At 42.3% G+C, this 20,813-nt stretch overlaps 3 protein-coding genes across 4 annotated transcripts; 2 read left to right on the top strand and 1 right to left on the bottom strand.

Moving 5' to 3' along the window:
- Window positions 1-349: 349 nt before the first annotated feature.
- Window positions 350-13,276, top strand: itga6a (integrin, alpha 6a). Of its 2 annotated transcripts, XM_028393352.1 has the most exons (26): window positions 350-611; window positions 4,172-4,296; window positions 4,457-4,536; window positions 4,626-4,887; window positions 4,995-5,126; window positions 6,119-6,329; window positions 6,509-6,702; window positions 6,775-6,869; window positions 7,037-7,164; window positions 7,248-7,337; window positions 7,414-7,475; window positions 7,553-7,722; window positions 8,031-8,168; window positions 8,255-8,361; window positions 8,572-8,731; window positions 9,780-9,857; window positions 9,950-10,029; window positions 10,132-10,209; window positions 10,304-10,406; window positions 10,490-10,657; window positions 10,739-10,834; window positions 10,912-11,019; window positions 11,109-11,207; window positions 11,278-11,400; window positions 12,032-12,157; window positions 12,557-12,683. In XM_028393352.1, exons 1-25 carry the CDS (start codon window positions 418-420, stop codon window positions 12,137-12,139), a joined length of 3,189 nt encoding a protein of 1,062 aa, XP_028249153.1. In that variant the 5' UTR covers window positions 350-417; the 3' UTR covers window positions 12,140-12,157; window positions 12,557-12,683. The 2 variants fall into 2 exon arrangements, with proteins under 2 accessions (XP_028249153.1, XP_028249152.1); XM_028393351.1 differs by lacking the exon at window positions 12,032-12,157 and having other exon boundaries at window positions 12,557-13,276.
- Window positions 13,277-13,416: 140 nt separating this feature from the next.
- Window positions 13,417-15,717, bottom strand: nup62l (nucleoporin 62 like). Its single transcript, XM_028393353.1, has 2 exons — window positions 13,875-15,717; window positions 13,417-13,778 (listed from the first exon to the last, which is right to left on the bottom strand). The coding sequence occupies exons 1-2, from the start codon at window positions 15,411-15,413 to the stop codon at window positions 13,620-13,622; spliced, it is 1,698 nt and encodes a 565-aa protein (XP_028249154.1). The 5' UTR covers window positions 15,414-15,717; the 3' UTR covers window positions 13,417-13,619.
- Window positions 15,718-15,930: 213 nt separating this feature from the next.
- On the top strand, window positions 15,931-20,808 carry pdk1 (pyruvate dehydrogenase kinase, isozyme 1). Its single transcript, XM_028393354.1, has 11 exons — window positions 15,931-16,711; window positions 17,086-17,227; window positions 17,312-17,383; window positions 17,458-17,642; window positions 18,870-18,965; window positions 19,049-19,126; window positions 19,208-19,284; window positions 19,401-19,499; window positions 19,599-19,709; window positions 19,813-19,926; window positions 20,017-20,808. The coding sequence occupies exons 1-11, from the start codon at window positions 16,603-16,605 to the stop codon at window positions 20,155-20,157; spliced, it is 1,224 nt and encodes a 407-aa protein (XP_028249155.1). The 5' UTR covers window positions 15,931-16,602; the 3' UTR covers window positions 20,158-20,808.
- The last annotated feature ends 5 nt before the right edge of the window (window positions 20,809-20,813 follow it).

Raw genomic sequence — 20,813 nt, 5'->3', positions numbered from 1 at the left:
GCAGCAGCTTGCCTCCTTGTTTGGCTGAGATTGGGAGGTTTATTTGTTCAGCTGATGCAAACACTTGCTGTTCATGTGCAGCTACACAACAAAAATAGCAAAGAAAACGTTTCCATATGTGATATCACTGCTCACTGAAAGTACTCCAGGATGTTGTGCCTGCTGTAGATGTTCATTATGTGTATAACTGAAGCGTATTTGATCCAGAGAAACAGATTGCCCTTTTCTTTTACCGCGCAGTGCGTCCTGATGCAGCTACCTGGTGACCAGAGGGGGCGCTGTGGAGCAGCAGCAGGGAAAGCGGAGGTTAAACAGGCGGCTGCAGCCCTCAGTCATCCTGTGACTGAGCGCAGAGGAGCAGCGGGGCCCGCGGCTCTTCACCTTTGGGGCTACTGAACACATCTGCACCGCGCTGCGATGCTGCTGCCGCTGCCGTTGCACGGAGGACCCTCTGCTGTAGCACTTTTATTTTCTGTTTGTCTCCTGCACACAACTTCGGTGCTCTCCTTCAACTTGGACACCAGTAATGTCATCAGGAAAGACGGAGACCCGGGGAGCCTGTTCGGGTTTTCTCTTGCCTTACACCGGCAGATCAACCCGGATAAAGTCATGTGAGTGATGTGATGCCTTTTTTTCTTTGCGTTTCCACTAACCTGTTTGGTTCCCGGTGGTGTGTGGCTCTGGTTGAAGAGTGCAGCTCCGCTCTGAGTGCACCTCAGAGGCAGCAGGTTCAGGTACTGGGTCATGTGGGGGGGCTTTTCATACTTCACAAAGTCATGTGACATGCAGAGAGGCCAGAGTGTGCTGAAAAACCACTTTACTGAGTAGAAAGTTTCTAAATGTTAAACCTGGTTTATACTGAGTGGACCTTGATAATTCAATGATTTAAGACGGCTGAACTTATATCCATCCACTGCAGCTACTTTGCTGTATCTCAGCGCCCCTCCATGTTTTTCCCACATCACATGTTTTGTTCTGTTTGTTAATAGATTTCCTCTCTTCTTAGTGGTTGCTTTGAATATGAAATGGGAAGCAGCTTAAGGACAACAAGTGCATCAACAATGCTTGGCACTGTCATGCAAATGTGCCTGTAAGGTCAAACTGAGGGAGTGCATAGTGCAGAGCTGGGCTGGTGGAAGAAAGGAGTAACTCTCTGGTGTGGGTTTTCTCAGTTTAGTTGCTGCACTGTTGATTGGGTAAAACACACCCTGCATGCAGGCTGAGAGCATGAAGCAGTAGCCCTAGATAAGCAGCATTGTATTGAGATTTATTCATCAGTTTCCATGTAGTTGTTGCTGGGGTGCTGTGTAGATCCTCTGAGTGATGCAGCAGGTGCATTTCTTCTCACAGTTTGGTTCTAAAGTATTTACTTAATCACAGCAGTCACATTTTTCAGGCAGATATTCAGAGAAGTTTGGAATTCTAGCTCTAAGGAGGGGGAGAGGAAAGGGCGTGTCAAAAGTCTACAATCAGGGTAATGCTGCATACAAGAGGTACTGTCTATGTGGGCAGACACCCTGCTGCAGCATGTACAGAAGCAGAGAGCCATGCAGGATGAGAAGCCCTGATAACCAGACCTGCAGAGGGATTTACTGAAGATGACATAGATTAGACTTTTTCTGGAATTTTATCTTTAGTAGTTGTATTTTCAAAAGCAAGTTGTGACTTGGTGTGGTGAATGTGTTAAAGCTGTGTGCCAAATTTTTTTTTGGTGAACAACGGCTTCTTAGCAGACACATTTAGTTCAGACCTGTGCGGTGTAAGAAGATAACGGGCTGTCAGACTGATGTCATATTTGTTGGGCAAATAGAGAACTGAAATGTGACACTAGCTTGATAGTTTGTTTTCAGTCAGTAAAAGTAACAGGCTTACCTCTCTTACATGCTGCTCTAGAAAACTGGGCCAGCTTTTGCCAACAAACCACACATAATTTCTTATATTATCAATATTAGTCTATGAACAGAACAATTGGTGAAGCAATGATCAGACCGTCAGATGATTTTTTTTTTTTTTAGCTAAGCATCAACCTTTTGCTGTGCTTTTGCTTCCTCGGGTGTCGTGTAAAATCCACTTCCTGCCTGCTCGAGGAAACACAGCAGAGCACAAAACCCCATCTAACCTGAATCTGTGAGACACACTGAAGCCCTGAAACCACAGCGATGTGTCACACACTCTGCATCTGTCGCTGCTGTTCTCGGATGGTGTTTGATGATGATTGCTGGCAGCTGCAAAACTATACTGGCTATCGCTAATGTGATTATTATAAATCATTTACAGACTCTCAGACAGACTTTTTAAACAGTCTGCTTGGCGAGTAGCACTTTGAAATTCTTCTCATGTCTAAACCTAATAATGTGATGTCATAAAAAGAGGCAAATGGATGCCTTCTCCATAAATTATATAAATGTAATAATATATATAAATGTCATGGATTTAACTCAATGAAACCAGAGAAAAAGGCCATTTGACTGTACACATTTGATCTGTGCACATGTAATCTGAGAGGATCAACGCCTCAGTGACTCATCAGTCGAGATGCTCCAGTCAGACTTTCATGCTGAAGTTTGGCTAACAAAGACAGTTGAACAGGTTCATCTGAAAACTTTTGAAACTTAACTTGAGTCGAATGCGCTGAATATTCATGGTTTGTTCTGTGATGTGTATCCAGCCAATCGCAGGTCAGCACCAATCAATGTGCGATGTGTAAACTGAAGCAGTTAGAACAGCTGCAGCAGTTCTTCTTGCTTTGAGTGCACAGCTGTGAAAGCACTGCAGCACATCTGTTAACAGAGACCAGTGACATCACTGCGTAAACTCACACCAGCCATTTACACTGCAGTGAAAGACGTGCTGCGTGATGGGACAATGTTTCATACTGTAGATCATGCCACTAAAAATTTAGTGTTGGATTTCTTCAGTCATGCTGTAGATACTCGGTAGGTCTACTTATGTAACATTATGTAGAGACAGAAGCAGATAGCAGCACAGTGTGTGTGTGTGTGAGACAGGGGGTCCATGCCTGAGCCTGGCAGTTGTTCTGAGCCCATTCCTGCTTCTCATACATCCTTACCTCTCTGCAGCCTTGTCCTCACATGCCACCAGCTTCAAGTCTCTGAGGCTACTGTCTTTTAATCCTAATATTCTCTCTAGTCAGGACAGTTTGACTAGTCACATCCAAAGACCAGCTTTGGAGTCATTCCTCTCGCTGCAGAATGTTAAATCACTGTTTTCAAGCAGAAATGTGTGTGTTGCATGTAGAATGTCAAAGTTACTCCTCAGTTAGTTGCTAAATTCTACAAGCGTTTTGGGGCTGAGTAGCTCTGCTGCTAAGCTGCAGGTATTTACCTGTTATAATACATTATGGAACAGCTTACGCTTTAAACCTGAGCATCTCTAAACATACCCAACCTTATTCTACAATAACACCTTTTGACACCTATTTTGCTCAGCGGCTAACATGTGAAATTGAAGCCGGTAGAGTGTAAAGAGGAGTGTAAAGGAGCAGGTTTACAGCAGTTTGCTCTTCTTTGGTCTGACTTCCTTATGAGAGTCCTTGCAGAGCAAATGAAGGGGCCAACGGCTTACAGAAGGAACTGTAGAGTCATAGGAAGGAAAGGATGGAGGAGAGGATTTCCTTTCCCTCCTTTGAAGAAATCACTACATTGTATGGCAGCACTCACATGACAGAGCTGTTTGCTATTTGCCGCTCATTTTCAAAGTCAGACATATAAAAACATGTAGTAGGCTAGCTTTGCTAACAGTGTTTTGTGTTGTCCTAACAATAAAAATGGAAGTGAGTCTGAGGCTTGTGGTTTGCTATCTATCTGTGCACATTTCACAGCATGTAAAAAAGGTACCAATACAACCAAGCTCTAACCACAATAAATGTTTGAGAGGCTGACTGACGTACTTTTTGTTACCCAACTCTTTAAGTTGTTTAAGTTCTTGTAAACAGGCTCAGTGAGGCACATGTAGTGTGAAAGAAGTGTGTGCTTTAAGTACACCGTTTCCTCTTTGACAATCAGATAAAGAAAAGAATAACCAGAAGTTGCGCTGTCACTGCCACTGCCACAGATATATGTTTAATACTACAAGTTGCTGCTCTTGAACTTGGTTTTCTAACACAGGTTAAAAAACTATTGATGTATATTTTTGTTGTGTTTGTCCTCAGGCTGTTGATCGGTGCACCCAGAGCCAGATCTTTGGAAAAACAGAAATCAAATATCACAGGAGGTCTTTACAAATGTGAAATCACCCAATCAAATGACTGTGAGCGTGTTGAATTTGATAATGAAGGTAAAACATCTATCTATCTATCTATCTATCTATCTATCTATCTATCTATCTATCTATCTATCTATCTATCTATCTATCTATCTATCTATCTATCTATCTATCTATCTATCTATCTATCACTTACATTATTCTGTTGTGTTGTGTTGCTACCTTTTGAAAGAGGACATCCTTGTTGAGAATAAAGAGAATCAGTGGATGGGGGTGACGGTGCAGAGCCAAGGACCTGGGGGTAAAATTGTGGTGAGTCATAAACATTTTCAGCCATTGTTTCCACTGTGCCATTCTTACAAAGATGTGTCCCTAAACACTGCTTTGTTTTATCATTTCAGACATGTGCTCACCGCTATCAGAATCGCTGGTCTGTGAACACACCCGAGGAGTCTCATGACATCACTGGGCGCTGTTACGTCCTGAGTCAGGACCTGACCATTGACGTGAACTCTGAGGAGGATGGAGGTAACTGGAAATTCTGTGATGGCAGAGGCAGAGGTCACGAGTGGTTTGGATCATGCCAGCAAGGCCTGGCTGCCACTTTCACCAAGGACTACCATTATGTGGTGTTTGGAGCGCCAGGAGCGTACAACTGGAAAGGTGTGGACCTAATCTAAGTGTCTCAGTCTGTACATGACTTGCACTTTTTGTTTATATATTTAATCTTAATTACTCAAACATACATTGCTTTGCTCTCTCCATTCTAGGACTTGTACGAGTGGAGCAGAAGAACAGCACTCTGCTGGATATGGAAGTGTATGATGACGGCCCGTATGAAGTTGGAGATGAGACTCAATTGAACCCTGATCTTGTGCCTATACCTGCCCACAGCTACCTGGGTGAGTCCTCTACTTATGTGTCAATATTCTTCCTGTACCAAACATCTCTAACACATTAAAGTGTCTTTGTGGTTTATCTGGGAGCTACATAATCTCTATGTTTAAGTAAAGACGCAGAAAAATGTAAGAATGATATTCTTCTTTCTGCTTTTTTCCAATCATAAAAATGTATGTTATGTAAATACTACTGTGCATTTTCATGTAAGGAAAAAATAAAATAAATGAATGAAGAAGATTGATGCTGATAGTAAAGACAACAGTTGCAAGTCCTGTTCAAAAAAAATACATGCAATGTGCAAATATGTGCAAAAAAAGATCAGGAGTCATAATTAATCCAACGTGTCTCTGATTAAGAAGCATATATTGCATTTTCGTTGTACACAAATTTGGTGTCAGTTACTATCTATTTTTTGAGAAGAAAAGAACCACACTAAACATATTTCTTTAAGGAGAGATCATTTAGAAGAAAAGAACCATACTTAGTTTAGATGATCAGATGAAACATTATAGTATCTATATATAGATATATAGATATATAGATATATAGATATATAGATATATAGTATCTATATATCTATATATAGCAGCGTCCCAAATGAAGGTATAGGCAATAAGGCAGGAGCTTGTGGATCAGATGCTGGTGGTAGTAGGAGGTGAGGCGAGGAGGTTTGTCTGACAGCAACTGGTTTAAACATGCAGACTGATTGAATCAGAGATGGTGTGTGAAAATATGACAGCATGTAGCAGTCAGTTGAGATGACTGCTGCAGCAATGTCTGTAGACTGGCTTTTGTTATAGCATGAGCGCCTCCTACTGGTGAGGATATGAGATGACTTTATAAAAGTGCTCCTAAAATGACGATGACCTGTGAAGACATGAAGCTGCTCACAGTGCCAGCTATAGCAAGTAGCTCTGACTTTACAACCAGAAGGAGTAAAAGGAAACACATTGACTGTTAAAATAATAATTTTATATGTCCAACAACTTTTCAGGATTCTCATTGGATTCAGGACACCACATCACCACCAAAGGTGAGCTCACGGTGGTGGCTGGAGCACCCAGAGCCAATCACAGTGGAGCTGTTCTCCTGTTGAAGAAAAGCAGCCAAGTCTCCAGCTTGGAGGTGGAGCACACCTTGAACGGACCAGGGCTGGCATCCGCCTTTGGATACGATGTGGCTGTAGTTGACCTGAATAGTGATGGGTCAGTACCGTGGTGGAATGTAACAAGTATTCGTACTTCATTACTGTACTTAAGTAAATTTTTTACATACCTATACTCACTTAAGTAAAAATAATAATAATTGGACTTTCTACTTCACTACATCTCTACAATGTAGAGTTAATTTATAATAACTATTATCTTTTATGCCTGCGATCTAGCTGGCAAGACATTGTTGTGGGAGCCCCTCAGTTCTACATGAAGGACAAAGATATCGGAGGAGCTGTTTATGTTTATATCAACAAAGCAGGAAGGTGGGACAAAATCATTCCAGTCCGTCTAGACGGCACCAAAGACTCCATGTTTGGACTGGCTGTGGAGAACATTGGAGACATAAATCTGGACTTATATGGAGGTAATTGAGCTGCTGTTTTGTATGTTCCCTTCATCAGTTACAGTGAAATAAATGGGCTTCTTTTACTCACAGATATTGCTGTTGGAGCTCCACATGAGGATGGCGGAGCAGGAAAAGTCTACATTTATCATGGCTCTGCACAAGGGATCGAAACCAGTCCTGCACAGGTTGGTTCTGTGGGCTTTTATTGACAGCCTGAGAGAACTGTCCCAGACTCAGCAGTGCATTTTGGGTTAAAGCACAAGTTTGAAAAATACAATAAAGAAGAAACATTACAGTGTTATAATAGTTTTAATAGTGTATATATATTGTTATATTTCTCCTTGATTTACAGATCCTTTCAGGAAAAGAGCACAACATTCAATTTTTTGGATATTCTCTTGCTGGGAACATGGACCTGGATGGGAATGTTTATCCAGACCTTGCTGTAGGCTCTCTGTCAGACACGGCTTTAATCTACAGGTAACTGTGCCCCTGTGCATTAAGTACATTGAAACCCTACTGATATCAGCTATCAGTTATTAATCTAACAACCTGTCTTTCAGGGCAAGGCCAGTCATTAGCATCAGGAAAGATGTCAAGGTATCTCCACAGGATATTGACCTTACAATTAAAAACTGTGATGACAACATTTGGTAGGTGTTCTCATGATATTATATTAAAACAGTAAAAATGTCCTGTTTGTTAAAAATATCTTTTTTTGGTCTACAGCTTGACTGTGGACACATGTTTTACCTACAGAGCAAACCTGACCGCTTACAACCCAAAACTAGGTATGAGAGACAGACTGCTTTGTCTCTAGCTATAAGAAGCCATTTTCTCTTACATGTCTGTTACTTCCTCCCTGCAGCTATCAGCTATTCTGTCGAGGCGGATGGATATCGCAGGAAACGAGGACTGACCTCCAGAGTTCTGTTCCTGAACAAATCCAGCTCTGATTTAGACTACCAGCTCAATGGCACCGTGGACCTCCGAGGCCAAAATCAGGAAACGTGCATCAAGTTAAAAGCCAGACTCAAGGTGAAAGATATTTGATGCACAGCACACACATACAGGACAAACCTGAGTGATTTCAGATTCAGGTACATCCTGGTCAGAGAGACAAACAACCATTCACACTCACACCTGTGGTCCCTAGTTAACCCTAACATACATACACAGCTTTGGAATGTGGGAGGAAGCCGGAGAAAACCCATGCAGGCACAGGGAGAATGTGCAACGCCACACACTGCACTGTCGTGCCGCCCTGATTATAGTATACCTTAGGTAGATCGATTCAGTAGCAGTAATGATGGTCTAACTTGTCTGGCTCCTTCCACTTTTCACAGGACAACATTAAGGACAAGCTGCGTAGCATCCCCTTTGAAGTGACTGCAGAAATCATCAGTACTAAACGACAGAAGTCAAGGAACGGGCTTCCTCTGCTGATGCCCATTTTAGATCCCTCCGAGCCGAGCAAGGATGAGGTAAACAGTCGATTCATGAATAAACACCAGATGTCAGTGCATTGAGGTGACTTAGTGTTTGACTTTGTTATTTCTTGTTGTCACAGGTCAACTTTGTGAAAGAGGGCTGTGGAAGTGATCGCATTTGCCAGAGTAACCTGCAGCTGGACTACAGTTTAGTCTACAAAGATAAATGGGCCCCATTAACAAACAGGTCAGGTTCTACTTAAGAAATAATTTGAAACACAGTGAGCATTTGAAAACAAACTCAGACACTGACAGTACAGTAGATTTAACCCTGACAGCAGAGAACCTGACTCTACATGCCAGAGCTAACAGAACATTGAATGTGATGTACCACAGATGTGTTGTCTTCATGGAGCTCAGTCTGAAGTAGCTGCTCATATTTGTGTCCCTGCTGCAGGAACGGCATCCCAGAGTTTGTTCTGGATTATGAGAAAAAGGACCTGGCTCTGCGAGTGACGGTGACCAACATGAACGGTGATGATGCTTATGAAGCGAAGCTGGTGCTGAACTTCCTGGGTACCCTGTCATATTCTGGAGTCCGCTCAAATCCGACCACAGTAAGAGCCAGAACACGTGACCCTTTCTTTTCTTTTCTTTTCTTTTCTTTTCTTTTCTTTTCTTTTCTTTTCTTTTTTTTGTTCTTTTTAGCACATAGGTGCTGTCACATTTTTTTCTGTGTGCTTACGCCCTAATAACTTACTCAAACTATAAAGAGAGTAGTTCCCTTTTTTTAATGAAGCTTTGCACTAATTTGACCAGAAAGTGTTTGAATTAAACTTCAGTGAATAAAGACATATAAACATTACTTCTATAACTTATTACACCTATCTAAATTATAACTGTATATTTTGTATTCTGAATATGTAATATTGCTACATCTACATTAGTGTAACCCTGCAACACAGCAGTTACATCACATTAGCATGTTAGCATGCGCTGTTAGCTTTAGTAGAGATGAACATGTTTTTGCATCATGTCCTTAAAATAACATGTTTATTGATCTAAATAAAATGTCAGAGGATCCTCAGTCACAAACACATGTTTCTGTAAGAATTGTACACATGTCATACTGTACACAGGGTTGGAAAGGTTACTTTGAAAACGTATTCCGGTACACTTGGCCTCTACAGAGCTCCTGAGTGGATATGTATCTGCCTCAGAATTACTTGAAGTCATTGTTGTCTATGCTATTTAATGGATTGTCCTCAAACCAGCCCACTTAAAGGGTCAATACACATTAGAGACTGCATTTTCCACCTGCCAAAAAGTGATTAAGGCCTCAACAGAGTGTCTGAGTGGTTATTTCTGCCTCAAAGTTAGTTGAACTCATTCTTGTCTGTGATATTTTTGCTGCTACAAAGCACAATGATTTTTATGTGTGCGTGAATAAACACGTTAAAGTATACCGTCGTGTAATCCACTGATTTCAACAATGTAACTGTATACAGTTAGGCCTACTCATATTTTGTATTCTAATTACGTAACGCCGGTACTTGTAATCCGTTACTCCCCATCACTGACTGCACATTACAGTATGACCTGAGAATAACCTCCTGATTGGTTTGTATTCACTCATGTTTCCTCCTTGTGTTCTCCTCAATGGAGAATATCATCTGCAGTGCCAATCAGAACGACACACAAGCCGACTGTGAGCTGGGAAACCCTTTCAAGAGAGACTCAGAGGTACAAACATGTCGCGCTAACATTCTGATGTTTTTTTTTGTCTTCTTCAATTCAAACAAGATATTTTATTTTCCTTTGCCGTTTCCCATAAGACTACCTTGTACATCATCCTGAGCACTGCAGGTGTGACGCTCGACACCACAGAGATAGAGATTGACCTGCAGCTGCAGACGTAAGTGCTAAAGTGCTCAGCTGTGTGTCCTGCACATGTAAAGGAACACTGTCATAGTGCAATGGTGACATGTATTATACTGTTATTGTGTTGTTCTGTCAGGACCAGCGTGCAGGAAAACGTTGCCTCTGTGAAGGTGAAGGCCAATGTGATCATTGAATTTCCTCTGACAGTCAGCGGGTAAATATGCTCATTTTCTTTAACAGCTGTTTTGACTGTAAACCCACACAGTCCCTCTAACAGTGACCTGATGGTTTACTCTTACTTTCATCAGAGAAGCTAATCCCAGTCAGGTTTACTTTGGAGGAGTCGTAAAAGGCGAAAGTGCAATGCAGACAGAAGAGGACATTGGAAGTTTGATTAGCTTTACTTTCACGGTGTGTTTATTCATCTCCCCTACTTTTATTTATGATCATTGGGTCATTGTTGTCATATCATTTTAAAGTTGTGCCTCCTTTAGGTACACAACCTGTGGAAGTCTTCTGTCATGTCGTCTCTTCACATTCATTGGCCTAAAGAGAACCGAAATAGAAAATGGATTCTGTACCTGGTGAAGGTCACCTCTAAAGGACCAGAGAAGATCAGGTGCTCTCCTGAGGCGGAGATCAGCTCTGTTAAACACATCAAGGTGGTACATTTGGCCCTCTAGTGTCACTTGCTTACACATCCTCAGCCATTACAGCCTCTGAAATGTGAACTGTGCTTCCAGGAGTCGCCTGCTTCACGGAAAAAACGAGACATTGTGAAAAAAGAACGAATAAATGTTGGCAAAAAGGCTCTTCTGTCAGTCAAGGAGAAAGTGTTGGTGAGTCTTTTGTCATTAATGCAACCATGTGCTAATAAAGGTGCAGATGTGATGTGCTGCTCTATCTTTCTTTCCAGTCCTGTGACAATGAGCTCTCATGTGTGGTGCTCCAGTGCCCCCTGCAGGGACTCGACGGTACAGCAATCGAACTGAGAGCTCGTCTGTGGAACTCAACCTTTATTGAGGTGACAAGTTTGTTTTGTTTTGTAATCACTTCCACGATAAGAGTGAACCTCCTGATCAGGCATCCTGAGTAATTCTTGTTTTTTTACAGGAGTACGGCTCATTCCCCATCCTGCGTTTAGAGGTGAAGGCCTCACTTGTGTTTCACACGCAGGCTAAGAACATGATCCTGAAAACTCCTCACACCACTGTAAGTATTTCAGCTGCTACACCAAAACGTTTCGTGCCACCTGGATAACTCACTGTGTGTTTTATTTCAGGTGACAGTAGATGTGTCCCCAGAGGGTGCAGTGTTGCAGTACGGGGTTCCCTGGTGGATCATACTGGTGGCGGTTCTTGCAGGGATCTTGATTTTGGCATTGTTGGTGTTTCTGCTCTGGAAGGTGAGTACAGGTTTTTTTTTTGAGTGGTTACAGATTTTCAAAGGAGAAAATTGAATTTGTGTGCATTTGTGAATTAAAGGTAGGGTAGGAGATTTTGAAAGTAACACGCCCCTTTGTCTCGGCGCTCACCCCGAAACCCGGAGAGGCAGAGAGAAGTTACACTAATTTAACAAAAAGTGCATCAGAATGAAATCTCCTGCCCTACCTTTAATTCTTAATTATTTATTATGATTTTTGCAGTTTATAAAAAAGTAATTCTGTTTCTGGTCTGAATGGAAGCCAGACAGTTTTTCAATACAATGAATGACCAAAATTATTAATCTGTTATATCAGGAAAAAACTTATGGAACGTCATTTTAGTTGTAATTAAATAAATAAATGAATGAATAAAACACACAAATAAATAAATGCATAAATACAGAAATAAATAAATCCAAAGAATTTATTTATTTATATTTTATTTATTCATTCATTCATTCATTTATTTATTTATTTATTTATCATAACACTCTCAAGATATCAGTCAGGAGCTCCACATAAGCAGCAAAAAAGGCTTCAGGTGACATTTTAGGGTCAACACTGCAGTCTCCAGATTCATTTTAACAAAATGTGTGACACTCTTGCTCCTCAGTGTGGTTTCTTCAAGAGAAAGATCAAAGACCAGTTCGATGCTGCATATCACAAGGCAGAGATCCATGTTCAGCCCTCTGACAAAGACAAACTCTCAGCCGAGGCCTGATTTACTCTCTGAACAGGGGTAACGTCAGCATGGCGTGTGATTACTGCCGTCGCTAATGAGCACATTTTCCCACCAAACCTGCTGACTTCATGCAAAAAAATTCAATCAGACACATATTGTACTCACGGCTGAAATTAACATATCAGATTACTGAGTAGAGACATTGGTTCCTCGGTGTGAGGGGACACATGTAGACTCAGTAATCAGGTCTTGGTGCAATATGTGTTTCAGAATTTTTTTAAAGATATGAATGCATTGCCTGACCAACAAGCTTAATGATAAAGCTGCTGTGTGCTGTGCTGCTGCTGCTCAGCATGCTTAACCTTCTCGCTGCTCTCTCTCTCTCTCTTCTGTTCTGCATGAATATTACAGAAATGTATCTGCCTTTAAAACATATTGTTTTTTTTAAATTCTCAGTGTGGATTCTTCAAGCGATCCAAACAAGACAACAGCGTCCCTCGTTACCACGCAGTGCGGATAAGAAAGGAAGCTCCTGAGTACCAAGACAGAAAAGTCCAGCTTGATGCGTTTGATAAGAAGCCATGGCTGACGGCGTGGGTCGACAATGAAAGTTACTCGTGAGCGTTCAGGTGGATTTTTGACAGACCACACACTGAGCTTTATTTTTTTTGGCTGATTTTTATATGCACGTGTATAATTTTCAGGAATTTGTTGAGAACGTTTTTACACTGTAAAGACAATGAAATATTTTTTCTAAGTGTTGTATATACTGAAATTTTTGTGCACAATTTGTATTTATTTTTTTGATAAAAAAAATATGCAGCAAACTGATGTTTGGAGCCAAATGTCTACTACTGTTTTTTAAGAGTTGTCCTGCCCACTAAAACATCTATGCAAGGAAGGTACAGCTAGTTCACTGTAACATGAATGTAAACCGTTTAATAAAAATGCTTACATTTCTCCATTAAAGCACATTTAGGTACATTATCATGTCACACAGTACATGTTTGACCCTTCTACTCGTCTGTCACTATTCAGGTAGCATTCACTGTACTGTAGATCACCACTGAAATGAGTCTTTGTTCCATTCGAGGAACCAAAAGGGAAAAAACAGAGAAATGTACATTTTATTGTCTTCACTGGTAATTTGTAATAAAACACTGTTTAAAGATAAAAGACTGATTTCTAGTGTTGAATATTCAATTATTAATATTTTCTTTTTTTTCTTATTTGGGTTTAAATCTTGAATTTTTAAATGGTGGATAAAAATGAAATCCTCTTATTGTGTCTCGCTGCATTAACCAAACAAACAAAACTTATTCCAAAGATTTAATTATACTGTTTTTAAACAAGCACAACAATTTACATGAAACATGTTCACTACTCTACATAAAGGTTATTGCATTGAAAATATAATTATTTATGCCAACCAGACAAAACAACTGAAAAGCAGTAGTTGTTGAAGAAAGCGAATCTAAAGCTTCTCTGTTGATGACAGAGATGTCATATGTACTGTAAATCAGTCAAATGTAAGGCGAAAGGTCTTCTCTTGCTCTTTGCGCTGGGTGTCGCACAGTTTGGACACTTCCTCCACTCTCCTCTGCAGGAGTACCGAGTTCTGATCAATCCACTGCAATGAATCCATGTGGGCGTTGAGGATTTTACAGATCTGTTGAAGCTACGGGAAGAAAAAGGAAGAAAGAAAGGTATTAATTCAAGCAGAAAAACTTTAACATAGCAGGTTTAAAAACACAGCTGTAGGTGTAAATCTTACAGGATCACTGGTGTCTGCTGGGCCACTGGATGTGTTCAGGTGCTCTATGATCTCCTTCAGGTCCTGCGACATCCTCTTCAGCTGTGCATCCACATTCTCAGCAAGCTTGTATGTTCTCTCGCGTTCTTCGTCAGCATTCTGCATGTAGATGGTGCCACTTTGCTCTTTCACGGACTCCTCTAATGGGCAGAGGAGGTCCTCCAGCTCTTTCTGCTGTGACAGGATGAAGTCCAGCTCCTGGTTTAGCCTCCTCTGATCCAGCTTCACCTTCTCCATCTCCTTATGCAAGGAAGTGATCTTCTCTCCGTTCTCCACCAGCATCCGGTCCCAGGCATTCACCTGAGTCGCCTGTTGTAAGAAATGTCTCTCCTGGTCCTCCAGCTCAAGACTCCACTTGTTTATGAGGCCCTCCAGCTGGGCGTAGGTCATCACCGGAGGAGCCGTGGTGGTGGTGGCGATTGTTGTGGCTGTCGCAGTTGTTGTGGGGACTGTGCTGGATGCAGGTTTGAGTCCCAGTGTAAAGCCTGTTGCAGCTGTTGTGGTGGCTGCAGCGGTGACTGTAGAGATGGGGGTAGAGGTGGCCGCAGCTGATCCCAGTGGTTTAAGCATGAAAGCCAAACCTGTGGCAGGTGCTGTGGATGTTGCAGCAGCACTCGTCGTTGAAGCTGGAGCAACTCCCAGAGTGAAGCCTGTACCTGTTGCAGTGGGAACAGCAGCTGAGGTGATAGGTGCAGCAAAGAGAGACGGGCCTGAAGTTGGAGCTGCTTGGGTTGATGCAGGAGGAGCTGGGGTTGTTGAAGGTTTAATTCCAAAGGCAAATCCACCTCCCTGGGTTGTTGTGGCTGGAGTGGTGGAGGCTGGCTGCGGTTGACTGAGGCTGGAGGCAACACTGCCACCAAAGCTGAAGCCCCCTCCTGGTGCAGCCATGGGGGCTGCAGCTGTGGTGGCCTGTACTTTGGTAGCTCCAAAACTGAACCCTCCAAACCCTGATGTTGTGTTTGGTGCTACTGCTGCCGTCAGTGCTGCTGGTGCCGTCAGTGCGGCTGGTGCTGGTGCTGCTGCTGGTGTGACTGTTGGTACAACAGGTTGAGCCTGAGGGGCACCTCCAAAGGAGAAGCCCCCTCCTGCAGGTGCGGCAGCGGCGGGCTGTGCAGATAAACCGACGCCCCCAAGGGTGAACCCTGTCCCGGTAGGAGCTGGAGCTGCCGTGGAGCCTAAAGTCAACCCTGGTGCTGCTGTGGTTTGAGGAGCCGCACCCAGACCGAATGAAGTTGTGGGTGTCCCAAAGGCGAAGCCTCCCGTGGCTGCAGTACTCTTTGCTGGGGTCCCAAAGCTGAAACCTCCTGTAGGGTTGGGGTTGGGGTTGGGGTTAGGGTTGACGCTGGGCTGGGTAGGAGCACCGAAAGCGAAGCCGCCTCCGGAGGGTGCAGGTGTGGAGCTTGTCAGCCCGAAGCCCGTAGTGGGGGCAGCGGCTGTGGTCTTCTGAGCCCCGAAGCTGAAGCCCGTGGTAGGCTGTCCAAAGTTGAATCCACCGCTCATTTTCTCTGCCAAGATAAAACCAACTTGACAGAATCAGCTAACAGACAAAATGGTCACTTCCTTACAGGACCTCTGCGGCTTTTGGCGGGTCACAAAAACAAGCTAGTTCAACTGAAGTTACTGAACGATGTTCTTCATTTACGGTTATTTTCTAGACGTTAGCGACTAATACAGTGAACTATCGGCGTCTTAACGTCCGCTGGACCGTAAAACCAACAACTAACAACACATCCTCAATAAAAACGTGGCCTACTGCCTCCACATTTCAAGCGTCAAGCAGGCAATTCCCGAGTCAACTAACGGAAATGGCGTCGGCACAGAGGTCCCCAGTGTGGTTAGTTGTTTTCCCCTGACCTCTGTCTGCCAGGGTGTAAGTCCCGCCTTATTTGACACGATTGACAGCTGCACAGACCAATCATGAGGCTGATTGGTAGCAAGTTGAAATATGATTGGCAGAGCCTGCTGCCTGACAGACACAGGCCGGGGAAGTGACTACTCTCAAATTGCCAAAGAGTAAATAAAGGACGAGATGAAAATCAGAAAGTTTAAACAGATTGTTTTAGACTAGGCGTCAGTTTATATGAAACAAATAACTGCTTGTCAGTGTCAGTTATATTAACACTGTTTCTAACGACTGTAACAAATACACAACAGGTTTCTGTAAACATAACTGAGCAAAAGTGAAAGTGTGCGTTTTACAGTAGTTTGATGGTGAAGATGACGGAAATATTGTAATTTTTTTTCAGGGTTTAAATATGATATTATTTCTTTATGCTGTCTGTGTTATGGTCAGGAATATGCAAATATATTTTAGTAAATAAATGTGTATTTTCTTTCGTTTGTGAAGGGACCGAACGTTTCTCCTCTTGACATCGTGACTCTTTGGATTAGCTAGCTGCACGTTGAACACACAGTGTTGTTGTCATTTCGACATTTCTGCTAGCAGCTACGCAGCTGCGAGAAATAAAGCAAATGACAAACAATGACTATGGATGCTGAGATTTCACCAAACTGTCAAATAACCCAACGTTAAATACGCGAGTGGGTGCGCGGACTGCTAAAGTTAGCCATCAAGCTAGTGTCAGCAGAAGAAGCTAATTAGCTGCGAGGCTCTGCTGTGGATGTCACCGAGCGGTCCAGCTAAATATTTACAGTCTGTGACACCAGCTAAAGGTGAGCGCCTGTCAACATGAGGCTGTTCAGGTTCCTGAGGAGCAGCGTGTCCATAGGAAAGGACATCGACTTTTATTCAAAGTTTTCACCGTCTCCTTTATCAATGAAGCAATTTCTGGATTTTGGTAAGACGACACACACACACACACACACAGAGACTACAATAAGTATAAATCATGTATAGAGAGATGAACAAAGAGAACAGTCCATTTCTAGCACAATCATCTGTCATCCAGAAACCATTAGGCTACATATAATCGTGTGGTCTAGATCCAAGCCTCTGACTTTATTCAGACCTCCTGCCTCCTGAAAGCCCAGCTGATTCAGCCCACTATGTGCTGTAGTACACAAACAGTGTGTGTTTGTTGTCCCTGTCATGTCTTTATCAGTGTAGTTTAGAAAACATTGTAATTCATCCAGAAATCTGGAGCCTTCAGGAGCAGGGAGACTGTCTGTTTTGGCAAATTCATCATACAAACGTTGCTTTTTGTTTCTCCAGGCTCAGAAAATGCGTGTGAAAAAACATCCTTCGCCTTCCTCAGGCAGGAGCTACCTGTGAGGCTGGCTAATATTATGAAGGAGATCAACTTATTACCAGATAACTTACTGAGAACTCCATCAGTCCGGCTGGTCCAGAGCTGGTACGCTGCTTCTGGTTGTTTTTGGTTATCTCTTAAAATACACTCTTAACAACATAGAAACTGGCTGTTTTTTTCCTCATGTAGGTATATGCAAAGTTTCCAGGAGATTCTTGAGTTCAAAGACAAAAATGCAGACGATGAAAAGGTCACTTATGAGTAAGTCTGACGTATATATATTCAGAATGTTCTACTGATTCTGCCATGCCTTGTTCTAACCATCATTTCATCAGCTTCACAGATGCAGTGATAAATATCAGAAATCGGCACAATGACGTCATTCCCACCATGGCTCAGGGACTGGTGGAGTACAAGGAGACGTACGGCACAGACCCGGTCGTCAGTCAAAATGTTCAGTACTTTCTGGATCGTTTCTACATGAGCAGGATATCCATCAGGATGCTGCTCAACCAGCACAGTGAGCCTCTTCTCTGTTACATTTTATGGACTAAATTTTCTGCAGACACATGGCAGCCATCTTTTTTCTGTATCAGACCCTGACACATCTGAGTGCATTGTTATGTGAAACTTCATCAAATCGCTTTGAATGCTACAGAGCACAGAGTCCTTCACAGAATTGTTAAGGATACTTTTTGTGTGTCACTGGTGTCTTAAAAGTTCCCACATTTAGAATGAAGGAAGAGTCTGACTGAGAAACACCATATGGCTGCAGCCACAGCAGACTGTTAAAGGCCACACCTTTTTTTCTGGCATTGACTCATTCAAGTATTCAAGGAGAAAAGGATTAAGAGATAAACCTAAAATAACTTGTACCTTATCTGCACATACAAGTGAGGAAATTGTTTATTCTACTGCAATAGTTTAAAGTGCAAAGAGGTTACAGTACTCCAAACAGCAGGGTCATTCCATGTAAAATCATCCAGCTTCAGGCACACATCAGCCGGATGCCCCCTCAGATATTTTTCAAAAAAAAATTCACTGATGTACACCTATGGCCTGTAAGTGTAAAAATTTGCAAAATACAGCCCTTTGAAAGTTTAGTTATTTTTCTTTGGTGTGTGATAAATGCCCAAAAGAGGCTGAAAACCAATAAATGCAAAAAAAAATTTCCAAGTTCTATGCATCACTGCTCTGGTGGAGAGTTGATATTTGGTACAATTATAGTGGTAATATGTCTCTACCAGGAAATACCACCAGTATATGTATATCTTGCAAAGAAATGCCGCAGGTGGTATTTTCCTATGTCATCTTTTACACCGGCAAGTATCAACTCTCCTTCTTGCATATTTACAGACCAGTGATGCATAGACGTTGGACAAATTTTTGAGCTTAATGTTTTCTGCCATTTTTAGGCATTTATCAGGCACAAACTATTCATGATAGGAAACCTTTTGATTACATTTTTTGATTCTATGGGGAAAGTTAGCCCTGTGCAGCAAAGACCAGATTCCTACATGCAACAGAGGCCGAGCAGTAAAAGCTTAAACTTGGCAACAAATCGACCAAAAACTAAGAAAAATTACTTCAATTTCAAAGGGCTGTATTTTGCAAATGGTTACACTTACAGACCCAAAACTTTGGATTTCTCCATATTATTGATCGATGTTCACCAGTGAAGGAATCAAAATATCTACCTGAAGGTGTGCTTTACAGTGTTGGTACCTCTGTGTGTGTGTGTCTGCAGCTCTGCTCTTTGGTGGGAAGGTGAAGGTGAATCCTGCACACCCGAAACAGATCGGCAGTATTGATCCACACTGTCGGGTCAGTGAGGTCATCAAAGGTGAGAATGTCTTCATGAAACACTTAATGATGCTTCAACAGTTCTGCCCGGTGTGTAATAAAAAATCAAACACTTCCTTATAGATTCCTACGAAAATGCAAGAAATCTTTGCGACCGTTATTATATGAACTCTCCCGAGCTGATCCTGGAGGAATTCAATGGTAATTTATAAAGTGTATTTATTTGTACATGATAAGTGCCACATGTCATTTTTTAAATGTCTGATTGCCTTTGTGCTACAGTGAAAGATCAGGGAAGTCCCATCACCATGGTTTATGTGCCATCTCATTTATATCACATGGTGTTTGAACTTTTCAAGGTGAGATTTGTATTTTTAAACACTCTCTTTATACTTATTAAATATCACATGTACCCTCAGAGGTTGGGTAGTTGCTGGATCAGATCATCTCTGTCTTGTTTGTTACATGAATGCAGAACGCCATGCGGGCCACCATGGAGTTATATGGAGATGCATTGGAGTATCCTCCTGTTCACGCACAGATCGCTCTGGGAACTGAAGATCTGACAGTCAAGGTAAATATGCACATTTAGTCCGATCTGTTCACCAAAAGCAACCGAAATTAAAGTCCTGTGTGTGTTTAAGACATCTGCATCTTGCATGTTCTCTGTCAGGTCAGTGACCGTGGTGGAGGTGTGCCGCTGCGCAAGATCGACAGACTGTTTACCTACACGTACTCCACAGCTCCACGGCCGAGCATCGACGGTTCCCGTGCTGCTCCTCTGGTCAGTACTCATCATGCCTTAATCACTGTATGAGTCATTACATTCCTTTTAAATGTCTTATTTACTTAGAAGGAACACCTCACTCTGGTTTGTTGCTCTGTAGGCTGGTTACGGGTACGGCCTGCCCATCTCACGCCTGTATGCTCGCTACTTTCAAGGGGACATCAAGTTATACTCTCTGGAGGGATATGGAACTGATGCTGTGATCTACATTCGGGTAACTGACAGTCACACTGGCAGCATGAGGGGAAAAAGACACTACAATAGCTGCCCTTGTTTTAACTTTAGTATCTCCATATCATTCCAGGCACTGTCCACAGAGTCCATTGAAAGGCTCCCTGTCTACAACAAGTCAGTCTGGAAACACTACAAGACCATCCATGAGGCAGACGACTGGTGTGTCCCGAGCAAAGAGCCAAAGGACATGACAACATTTCGGAGTTTCTAGATCAAACCCAGCCAGTGTTCCTGCAGCCGATGTGCAAGCGAGGTTCTTCTAAATGAACGTGTGTGAGTAATTACAGTGCAGAAGAAGGCTTTAGTGTTGTATGTTTCATATGGAACAATAGTTAGAAGTAACATTTCAGAGAAGCAGCCAACAAACAACATTTGCTGATTCACCATAAATGGTAAAAACTGAGCATGAGCAGGACCAGACTATTTCAAATGTGCTTTTAGAGGCTAATTTACAAGCACTGCCACAGTTACAATATGTACATTATTCACTAAGGACCGAAAGGGTTTATTAAAGAATGGTGACCAAAATGTACACAGCTGTTGTGCCAGTGTCACTGTTTCTAAATGACCTCCAGCACATATTGGTCAGTTTAATGTTACATTTTTTAAAATGCTTTAAGAACAAGAAACAAGATTCCCTGCAGCTCGCTTGTCCTGTGATGTTAGCATAAGTCTCAGCACATCAAGCCTCACAGACTGAAACTGTCTGCATGCTTAGCAAACTTTCATACATTTGGGAAACTGATCCTTTAAGGTATGACTAATGTTAAAGTATTTTTTTAGTTGCTTTGCAGGTTTACAGCTTTTCCTTTGGGCACTTAGCATCAACAGTGTTGACAGATTTTGTGTGAAGTTTGTTTTTTAAAA

The sequence above is a fragment of the Parambassis ranga genome, chromosome 21 (assembly GCF_900634625.1).
Source record: "Parambassis ranga chromosome 21, fParRan2.1, whole genome shotgun sequence".
In the NCBI taxonomy this organism is placed as follows: Eukaryota; Metazoa; Chordata; class Actinopteri; family Ambassidae; genus Parambassis; species Parambassis ranga.
This window is presented reverse-complemented; position numbering and strand designations above follow the sequence as displayed.

Bases quoted from the DNA above. Each gene is read 5' to 3' on its own strand.
- itga6a (XM_028393351.1), top strand. From the start codon at position 418: ATGCTGCTGCCGCTGCCGTTGCACGGAGGACCCTCTGCTGTAGCACTT. The intron at 5,127-6,118 runs GTGAGTCCTCTA...ACAACTTTTCAG, and splicing joins ACCTGCCCACAGCTACCTGG to GATTCTCATTGGATTCAGGA. The intron at 7,723-8,030 runs GTGAAAGATATT...CACTTTTCACAG, and splicing joins AGTTAAAAGCCAGACTCAAG to GACAACATTAAGGACAAGCT.
- nup62l (XM_028393353.1), bottom strand. From the start codon at position 15,413: ATGAGCGGTGGATTCAACTTTGGACAGCCTACCACGGGCTTCAGCTTC. The intron at 13,779-13,874 runs GTAAGATTTACA...TTCTTCCCGTAG, and splicing joins CAGCAGACACCAGTGATCCT to CTTCAACAGATCTGTAAAAT.
- pdk1 (XM_028393354.1), top strand. From the start codon at position 16,603: ATGAGGCTGTTCAGGTTCCTGAGGAGCAGCGTGTCCATAGGAAAGGAC. The intron at 17,643-18,869 runs GTGAGCCTCTTC...GTGTGTCTGCAG, and splicing joins GATGCTGCTCAACCAGCACA to CTCTGCTCTTTGGTGGGAAG. The intron at 19,285-19,400 runs GTGAGATTTGTA...ACATGAATGCAG, and splicing joins TGGTGTTTGAACTTTTCAAG to AACGCCATGCGGGCCACCAT.